The sequence below is a fragment of the Eulemur rufifrons genome, chromosome 18 (genome assembly GCF_041146395.1).
Source record: "Eulemur rufifrons isolate Redbay chromosome 18, OSU_ERuf_1, whole genome shotgun sequence".
In the NCBI taxonomy this organism is placed as follows: Eukaryota; Metazoa; Chordata; class Mammalia; order Primates; family Lemuridae; genus Eulemur; species Eulemur rufifrons.
The window spans coordinates 39,040,144-39,050,086 of record NC_091000.1 but is presented as its reverse complement, the minus strand read 5'-3'; the positions used below and the strand labels follow the sequence as shown (position 1 = coordinate 39,050,086).

At 39.3% G+C, this 9,943-nt stretch overlaps 1 protein-coding gene across 2 annotated transcripts; it reads left to right on the top strand.

Moving 5' to 3' along the window:
• The first annotated feature begins 913 nt into the window (after nt 1-913).
• FGG (fibrinogen gamma chain) lies at nt 914-9,177 on the top strand. 2 transcript variants are annotated; one of them, XM_069493481.1, is made up of 10 exons: nt 914-1,051; nt 1,152-1,196; nt 1,396-1,579; nt 1,690-1,783; nt 3,406-3,536; nt 3,836-3,969; nt 4,877-5,061; nt 6,543-6,820; nt 8,252-8,421; nt 8,965-9,177. In XM_069493481.1, the coding sequence occupies exons 1-10, from the start codon at nt 974-976 to the stop codon at nt 8,977-8,979; spliced, it is 1,314 nt and encodes a 437-aa protein (XP_069349582.1). In that variant the 5' UTR covers nt 914-973; the 3' UTR covers nt 8,980-9,177. The 2 variants fall into 2 exon arrangements, with proteins under 2 accessions (XP_069349582.1, XP_069349583.1); XM_069493482.1 differs by lacking the exon at nt 8,965-9,177 and having other exon boundaries at nt 915-1,051; nt 8,252-8,746.
• The last annotated feature ends 766 nt before the right edge of the window (nt 9,178-9,943 follow it).

The following is a 9,943-nucleotide window of genomic DNA, read 5'->3' as shown; positions in this document are numbered from 1 at the left end:
AGGGGTAACCAAAAGCAGGGACATTGATAACTGTGTAACAAACAGCTGTGGGCTGTCAGTAGGAGTGATGATAGGTATGTTTTCCCAGCACCCAAGGAAGCTGCAGGGGCGGCACAAAGACAATGCCCCTCTGGTCCCCATGTCTCATTTTGTCCCCTTTCCTTCAGCTTGGCTTCTACTATAGTCTGATACGAGCCAGGTAGATTTTCCTAGGCCCTGCCTCTTGTACCCAGCCTTTCCTCTAAGATAGTTCGATGGAACTGCAGGGAAAACAGCGTGAGCTCCCAGCTCTCTTCTCCCCTGTGGCAGATGGGGTGCTACGCCAGACAAAGGGAAGAGTTGTGCCCAAAAGCTCACTGAGAACTGACAGCCTATGACAATGGCCAACACAGAGGGGCAGGAATGTACTTCCAGCGTCGTTTGTTCCTGGGAGTATTGAATTGGGACACGGAGAGGAGGCAAAAGTCTCCTCCTGCCATAGCCACAGGTTAAAAATAATTATGTGACCTCATCCCTGGGCTAAGAAAGTTCTTTCGGTAATTTAGGAGATGCAAAGACGGGCTGGGTTTGCCGTGGTCGAGGTCAGATCCCTGTGTTTGCTCCCAGCCATGTCCTGGAAGAAGTTGCAACACAGCCTCCCCAGCTCCGCTCCCTCCTGGCAGCAACGGCTAATGCTTCACCTGCCTTTGGAGATGATTTTAGGTCAGAAGAAAAAGCTTGAACTGGGCCAAAAAGGAGGAGCGAAAACGTGTGTGCAAAATCTGGGAAACGGCTTGTAGGTTGGGGGTCAGGATGAGGAAAAAGGGACAGGAAAGATGTCCCCACCCTTCTGGTAAAGGAAGTCTCGTGACAAGCTCCAGCCACTAGCAGTCCCGGCTGTCCCAGGAGCTTACATAAAGGGACAATTGGAGCCCGGGAGGCCACAGTGCTGACTGCAAGGCTCGGCGCACCGGGCACCCTAACCCTAGACATCATGAGTTGGTCCTGGCACCCCCGGAGTTTAATCCTCAACTTCTGCGCTCTTTTATTACTCTCTTCAACATGCCTGGCAGTAAGTGTGCTGGTCACAAAACATATTGTTTTAAATGGAAAACTGGAAAATAAGAAAGTAGATGATAAACAAGTGAAATTTCTGTGTTTTTCTCCTTTAGTATGTTGCTACCAGAGACAACTGCTGCATCTTAGATGAACGATTTGTAAGTAGCTTTTATGTTTCTCATTTCCTGCGGGAGCTGGAGAGGGGCAGAGGAGTGGAAGCAGTTCTCTCACAAATGTCATTCGACACTTGCAACTTTTTAAAAACCGAGTTGTGGGTTTTATCTATTTTTATTAACAGATGGATTTCAAGTGTAGCCTTTATCAACATTTTAATTCACTTCATTGTTATATTTTCAGGGTAGTTTTTGCCCAACTACCTGTGGCATTGCAGATTTCCTCTCTACTTACCAAACCAAAGTAGACAAGGACCTACAGACTTTGGAAGACATCTTAAATCAAGCTGAAAACAACACATCAGAAGCCAAAGAATTGATCAAAGCACTCAAAATCAGCTATAATCCTGATGAACCAACAAAACCAAGTGAGAAACTAAACACTACTGACTGAGAAAATCATCTGTGAAGTCCTTTTGCTGTTGTTTTAGTTGTTATATCTGCTTACGTATTTTTATGTCTCTGATCCATGTTACAGATACGGTAGAGAGTGCTACTGTGCATTCCAAGAAAATGTTAGAAGAAATTATGAAATATGAAACATTGATTTTATCACATGACTCAAGTATTCGGTAAGCATTTTTGTTTTAATTTGCTCTGCAAGACTGATTTAGTTTTTATTTAATATTCCATACTTAGGTGAAAGTGACCTTTTCGTGTTTTTTTTTAAATTCCATTTATAAAATCCACCTGCATTTTGCCTATCTTGAACACATTGGAGAAAGCTTTTTAATAATCACATTGGAGAAAGACGTTCTAGATGTCTTCAAATGCTATTATGACCATACTTATCTAAATGTTTTCTCCCCACTCCTGAATTGTCTTACACCATAAAATCAAACTCATTGGAATTTGAGTGTTGAAAGTAAAATTGTTTTCATAAAACTATCACCAAATTGGTGGTAAGAAATTAGCAAGCAGGGGCATCGGAAGGATTTTGGCCACCGAAGTAAATTATATTGAGGATGAAGCAGAAAAACATGTTTTAAGAGATTAAGTTTACCAAATATTGTAAAGCTACACATTGATAATGGCAGACTGAACTTACATATTCTCCTCCTTTCATTTGGAAGTGAAACATCTCTGCTAATAGTTTCCCAGGGACTCATAAACTTTCAGAATATAAGGTCTCAGATGCAGTGTTAGCTTCTTCTCCAAATTTTTTTTTCTAAATTGTTTTCAAAGCAGCATAAGAAATTGAGATAAATGGCTGGGGAGAAGTGGCCCAGGTGGGATTTCTCCTCTTTTTTGGTAGCAGAGGGCCATTGTTATTATTGTTATAACCATTATTATCATAATAATTTGCATCGTTATTGCCTATCATTGAAGTTGAGGGGGACTGTTGTGCAGAGATTGTTTAAGACAAAGTGGGAAATAAAAGGGTTCAAATACCCTTCTTCACATCAAAGAAAGACACAATAGTTTATGCATTGTAGAAAATTTTCTATCATTTCTGAATATTTACAAGCAACCCCGTGAGAAACTACAAAAGCACCGTTTTTACTTCCCCCAACCCTACTCTGAAGTTATGTAACTAGAAACATTAAAGAAAAAAGGGAAAGTATCTGTGGTTTTGTTTTTTGTATGCTAATGTCCCAGATACTTTTCCGTAAGTTAGAGATTGAAGCCCATAAATAGATCCTTAGCAGATCCACAGGTGAAGAGGAATAGTGTTTTGCCACATGTGACCTACCGAACAGGGCCTTTCCTGCTTCTTGTCATCAGGAGGTGTTCCCACTAACCAGGTTCGTCACTCATATAGGTCGTTATCCACTGCCCCTTATGCATAAGGCCAAACACAGAATGATCACTCACCACGTGTATTGACAAGGGCTTTGTTATTTGTGTTCAAAGTTGAGGCTATAGTCCCCATTCTAGGTGAAAAGATTCAGGTCAAAATTATATTCCTGTTTTAACTGATTTTTTTGTTTGTTTGTTTTTCTTTTTCAAAAAGCTTAGAATTCTAATTTATCTCAATTCAATGACATAACTTTACAATTTTCCCAAGAATTGAATAATTTATCAGGAATAGTTCTTGAGAAAATAAGGTAATGTTTTTTTTAAAGTAAATACTTATTTTCTTTTAAAATCAGTAGTTAAAATAAAATAAATTTTTTAATTTTATTTTTTAAAATAAAAAATTACTTTCCTGAAAGGAATATTTATGTTTTGTTGTCTCATTGACCCATTGTAGGTATTTACAGGAAATATATAATACAAATAATCAGAAGATCACGAACCTGAAAGAGAAGGTAGCCCAGCTTGAAGAAAAGTGCCAGGAACCTTGCAAAGACACAGTGCAAATACATGATATAACTGGAAAAGGTAAGCGAGGAGGTTTACATTGGGATTATGTACATCAAAGTAAATACACAAAGTAAAGGAGAGTGTATGCATTGGAATGTATAGGAACAAATTGGAAAGTGTCTAGCCATTGAGTCTAAGCATTCACTTGCCTAGACTTTTCCTAAATAGCTAAAAATAGTTTGAAAGAAATGATGATATGAGCAGTAAGAAAATATTTCTTGAGAAATGAATAGTTTTCTACAAGTTAAAAGCTCATTTTCAAGGCCAGCACAGTCTTGCCTGGATTTCAAAGCACAGTAAAATTTCTCCTTCTTCAGATTGCCAAGACATTGCCAATAAGGGAGCCAAAGTGAGTGGGCTTTACTTTATCAAACCTCTAAAAGCTAAGCAGCAGTTCTTAGTCTACTGTGAAATCGATGGATCTGGAAATGGATGGACTGTGTTTCAGAAGGTAATTTTTTCCTCACCGTGTGTATTTAGTAAGTGCCTACACCGTTCCTGCCATGTGCCAGATATTTTTCTAAGCACCTTGTGAACATTAACTCCTGTAACCCTGACTATATCCCTGTGAGGTAGATACTGTTATTACCACTGTTTACAATGGAGGAAACTGAGGTACAAGAGGCTAAGTGACTTGCCCGGATCACATAACTAATACATAATGGAGTCAGGACTTGAGCCCAGGCAGTGTGGTTTCAGAGTCTGTACTTTGACTTTGCTGGCACTGTGGTTGTGGATTCATGATAGAACATAATCATCGTACAAAGTGACAAAGAACAAGAAGGGACCTCTTCCGTCAGGTAGATCAAGAGCTAAGGCTAGCTGTTACAACATGATGAAGCCCCCCTCGAGGATACATTTGGGCTGGTCCAAGACAAGGGCCCTTTGTTGCCTCTTCCAGCAGCTGACAGCCACTGCAGAACCCAGGTTCCTTTACCTTCTGTTTACCTCCTGCCACTGGGACAACTGCCCCTGCAGAGGGCGCTCAGAGGGAGTGAATGACAGAAGCATCGGTTGGCAGACACAGATTGAGCAATAGGTTGACCATTCCACCATCACTAATATCAAGCTTGAATTCTGAAGTCCTCTAGGTGTCTTTTAAATACTAATTTGCCATGTGCTAGTCACTCTTAGATTTTTCTCTTATAGTCACTCATGTAATCCTCACAGCAACCCTATGAAGTAAGCGTCATTTCTCCTATTTGATAGATGAGGAAACTGAACTAACTTGGCCAAGGTCACTTAGTTGGTAGTTGACAGAATCATCTTTCCATATTTTTAACATGATATTGATAACATTTTCTTTACATACATTGATAATCCCTTCTCTCCTTCTGCCCATGCAATCGTGTAATTAGAGACTTGACGGCAGTCTGGATTTCAAGAAAAACTGGATTCAATATAAAGAAGGTTTTGGACATCTGTCTCCTACTGGTACCACAGAGTTCTGGCTAGGAAATGAGAAGGTTCATTTGATAAGCACACAGTCTGCAATCCCATATGTATTAAGGGTGGAACTGGAAGACTGGAATGGAAGAACCAGGTACTCTTTAGAAAGGACTTCTAACCTTTTATTGTAGAGGTTGTCTGGGATGTGTGCTTTCCAGCTGTCAATAGACCAGTGGCAAAGACAGCCTGACAAAGGCAAAAAGCACATCCAGCCATTTCCCCCAGGAGTTAATTAGGTTTGGGGGCAGTCCAGAAAGGTAGGTCCTGTTTATGATTGATCTGAGTGTTTTGGTACAGTCTCCTTATCCTGGAACCATTCAGAGTAATAGCTAATTACTGAGCTTTTACTATGTACCAGAAATTGAGTATGAAATTATAATTTAATCTAACCCAAATTACTATTTCATCAGGCAGGTACTATTATTAATCCCATTTTATAGAGTAATGTGCCCAAAGGCACGTTATTGGTAAATGGTAGAGGTAGGATTTGAACTCAAGTAGTTTGACTCTGGAGCCTGCACTCTTAACAACTACCCTGTTGAAAAGCAAAATCAGCCTTTTTAGATTTCCTAGTGCTTTAATGACCATCTATTCTGTCAAATCATGGGCTACCCTAAAATTAAATCAGCCAGCTCCTTTGGTGACCTAGAGCCTTCTCTATCTCAGAGATATGAGGGGGTTTTGAGCCTTGTATACCTAATTAAAATGCAGAAAAAAAAATCAAACCCTCTTGTTATGCTTTGGGAATAATGAAATATATTGTCTCCAAATACATGAGTTTTTCACTTGTTTGTGTGTTAACCCAGAAAGTACCACAGTCAGTAGTACTTCTCCTAGGAGAGTGTCACCCATTTCCCAAGTACTAGACATTAGAGAAGAAGCTAAGTACTTTCTGGAAATCTCTGTTCATTCATCAAGGCCCATTCTTTCCTTTACACCATAGAATTATGGTCCTCTTTTACAATTTCTTCCAGGAGAGAATCTCTCTGAGTCCCACAGCACATGTGGGCTACACAGGGACCACTTTGTTTCTTTGTTGCTCTCGGAGAAGCCCTCCTCCCCTCCACTATCACGCTGCCTTGGGGGGAAAAAAAACCCCTCAGCACCTCACCCTTCAGGTGATATGAGTGGCTAATGGAGCTGTGACTCCTTCAAGTTTGATGTCTTAATTAAGGGTCAGTCACTGTCAGATAATGACTTTGATCTATGATAACATGTGTGCAATGCCAAACATTTTTTTAAAAAGTTGAAAATATGAAATTAGTCCAATTCATCCACACATCTTGATTTGCTCTTAGGATGAAAAGAAAAGCAAAAGACATTCAAATGGGTGAGGTTATTAGTTCTCGCTGGGATGTCCTGAAGGCTTCCAAACTCATCCTGGGTGGTACTGATGAGCTCTCGACCGCTTCATCCATTGCCTCTTGCCAGATTTGCAGAAAACTTTACTCAACGAGCACGTTTTAGCCTTAAGAAGCAAAATGAATAATTCCAAGCAACTGTCCTATGAAAGAGGGAACTTCTGAGATCCCCGAGGAGGCTCAGGATATGATGTCTCTATTCCTTTCTTCCCAGTCATGCAGACTATGCCATGTTCAAGGTGGCACCTGAAGCTGACAAGTACCGCCTGACATACGCCTACTTCATTGGTGGAGAAGCCGGAGATGCCTTTGATGGCTATGATTTTGGTGATGATCCTAGTGACAAATTTTTCACATCTCACAATGGCATGCAGTTCAGTACCTGGGACAATGACAATGATAAGTTTGAAGGCAACTGTGCTGAACAGGATGGATCTGGTTGGTGGATGAACAAGTGTCACGCTGGCCACCTCAATGGAATCTATTACCAAGGTATGTCTTTCTTTCTTAGATTCCAATTAATATATAGTATATAATATTTTTATAAAAGGTAATAAATAAATATAAAGAAATTAGAAATAATTAGTGAAGATAGTGGAGTGGGGCTTTTATCATACGGTTTTTCATTTTAAATTAGAATTGGATAATACCAAGCTTATGCCAAAAATTGGCCCTTCTACAAGAAATCCATCTGCTGCAAAATATCCAGTGGTCCTCCTTGTAACCAAAACTATCACCATCATAGTTGGCACTTTGGGTTATGATATCTGCTTTAGACATACCATATATCTGATCTAGATAGACTAACATTACCATATTGATGCTTGTTAACATGTGAGCCTGGCTCAGCTTCCCATGAGCTATGTGTCAGATACACCCAGTGAGCACAGAGCAGGTGTCTGGAGGAATGGAATCAAGGGTGGGGAAGTACTGGTAAGGGCAGAGGTTCATGAAAGCTTGAGAGAAGAGTCCAGTCTGGGGATTGCAGACACTTGTTTCGGATGGGGCAGGGGTAGGTTATAGTTTGCAATAAGGCTGGAATGGTTTGGAAAACTGGTTTTATTTACTACCCAACAGTTATGTATGGGGAAGCCCTACTGATGCTAAAGGATCCATTAAGAAGCCTGTAGTGTGGCCACTTATCTCCTCTATTGATGAGCAACCTTACTTCCCAAGAGCACCATCATCCTAGCCAATAGCCAACTTGGAGTCCTGTCAAAGTTTATTTAAAGTAACCTGTTGGTTTTCACAACAATTTAGTTGGAAAACTCTAACTTATTTTTGCACCAACAAGCCACAGAATTAGAAGAAAGTCTCAGGGCAAGTACTTGAGCCATATGACGCAGGGTAGCTGTGTTGATAGCTTGTAGTACACTCCAGTACTGAACTCAGACAACCCCCTTACACGATTACATGAGATCTGGTGCTCTGGGACAAGGAGAAGGCAAATCAACCTAGTCTCCACTTTATAATGGAGATGTAAAATAACATTCTAGAACCATTTCCTAAAGCCCTTCATACCTTCTTCAATTAACCAGTAGAATTATGTTTTCAGAAGATCTGAGACCACCTGATCAGGAATGTTGCACTCCTGCTATTCTAACCTGCCTGAGGCAAGATGCCCACGATAGCTGAGTCCAAGATGGCCAAGCTTAGGGAGAGAGGCCAATTAGGGAACTCTGTGTTTATAACTCTGGTTGTAGTGAATAAATTTAAAGTATGGATGTGACCATGAGGCACAACACAGACATAAGCGGTTGTTTAATAATATATTTATTTTAATTATAAATGGAGATTTTAGGGTTAGCAGATAACACTATAAATTTGATGTAACGGGCAGCGCACTTCATAATAGCTCTTTATAGACTGGCTGAGGTAAGGAAATTCGAGAGCAATAATATGTATATCTATGACTTGTCTTAGGTGGCACTTACTCAAAAGCGTCTACTCCTAATGGTTATGATAATGGCATTATTTGGGCCACTTGGAAATCCCGGTGGTATTCCATGAAGAAAACCACTATGAAGATGATCCCATTCAACAGACTCTCCATTGGAGAAGGACAGCAACACCACTTGGGGGGATCAAAGCAGGTGGGGCCAGAACACAACGTGGAAATAGAATATGACTAAGTCATTTTACCCTGGGGCTGATTTGTGGGAAAATTAACTGCTAATTTCTATTGATCCACAAACTTTCAGAAATTTTTTGAAAGTTTCTTTCTATTTTCTCTCACCATATTTATTGATTTTAAGTCTTCTGTTAAGGATATTTAGCTTTAAATGGGAATTAAAACTCACTTTGGACTGTATTTCCAAATCGCTGAAATCAGAGTTATTTAAAAATTGTCAATTTGAGGACATAACGTTTTGACTTATTTCCTTCTATAATAATAAAACTATTGTCATTTTTTGCATTTTTATGATCACTTGTCATTTTGTCTTGATAATTTTTAAATTTTTATTACTTCCTAAACATTTTAGTATATACTAACAAAATAGGAGAAAATTTTAGAGTTTCAAATAACTAAGTATTTTCCATCTTATTCCCTTAAGTTATTCATATTCAATTCTTCTTTTTAAACAGAGAATTATATCTTTTTAATATATATATTTTGTTTTGTTATATATTCATAGGCTGGAGACGTTTAAAAGACCATTTCAAAAGAGATTTGCTTTTTCAAAGGACTTTATATGAACAGAAAAATATATTTTTCCTATGGGACAATGGACTTGCAAAGCCTCACTTCAAGAGTAAAAAGAGCCCATGTTGAAAACTCCACTAACAGTTTTATGCTGATGATAATTTATCTACATGCATTTCAATAAATCTTTTGTTTCCTAAGACTAGATACTTGGTACCTTTTATTGACTATTAAAAACAACCAGTTTTCATCAATATAGTAATTACAGTTGGGCAATTACTTGTTGAGCCCTCACTTTATGCTAAACATTATACTTGCGTCTAGGAGAGTTACAAAGGGAATAGAACTGGCTTTTGCCCTCCAAGAGATATAAGACAAATACAGGAAAACGCAGCAACCCAAAGTGACAAAATAGCATATAAAAACATAGGCATAAGTCACAATCACATAACTAAGGTGCATGGTACCCAAAGAGCACCTAGAGACAGAAAGCTGCTTGGGGATTCTCCCAGCAGAAGCTTTGAGCTCCAAACACCTGCGTTCAGACCTGGTCACTCAAAGAGGACTGCAACACGAAGTGAAGAGCTTTAGGGAATCAACTGCTCAGTCCCTCTCTGTGAACTCTGAAAAGAGCCGTTCTTCATTCTGAATCAGGGATGTTGAGTTCTAGCAGCCTGAGCTCAGGGTGTGATGACTTTCTAAGGAATAGCTAAAGCTATATAATTCGGCATAAGGTTGTGTAAAGTAGTTGACTAATTTTTTTATGAGAGGTGGACCTGGTTGTTTTGAAGTCCTGAGCTTTATAGACTCTTTCCACAATTTATTTCTTAATCTTCTGGCTTTCTTGTTCTCATGAATCCTGAGTTTAAAATATCCTATTTAGGAAATAAAAACACCAAATCAACTTTTAGGTGCACAACCAAATACTGTGAGGCTTTGGAAAATAGAAACATTGATTCATTGTTTGCAGC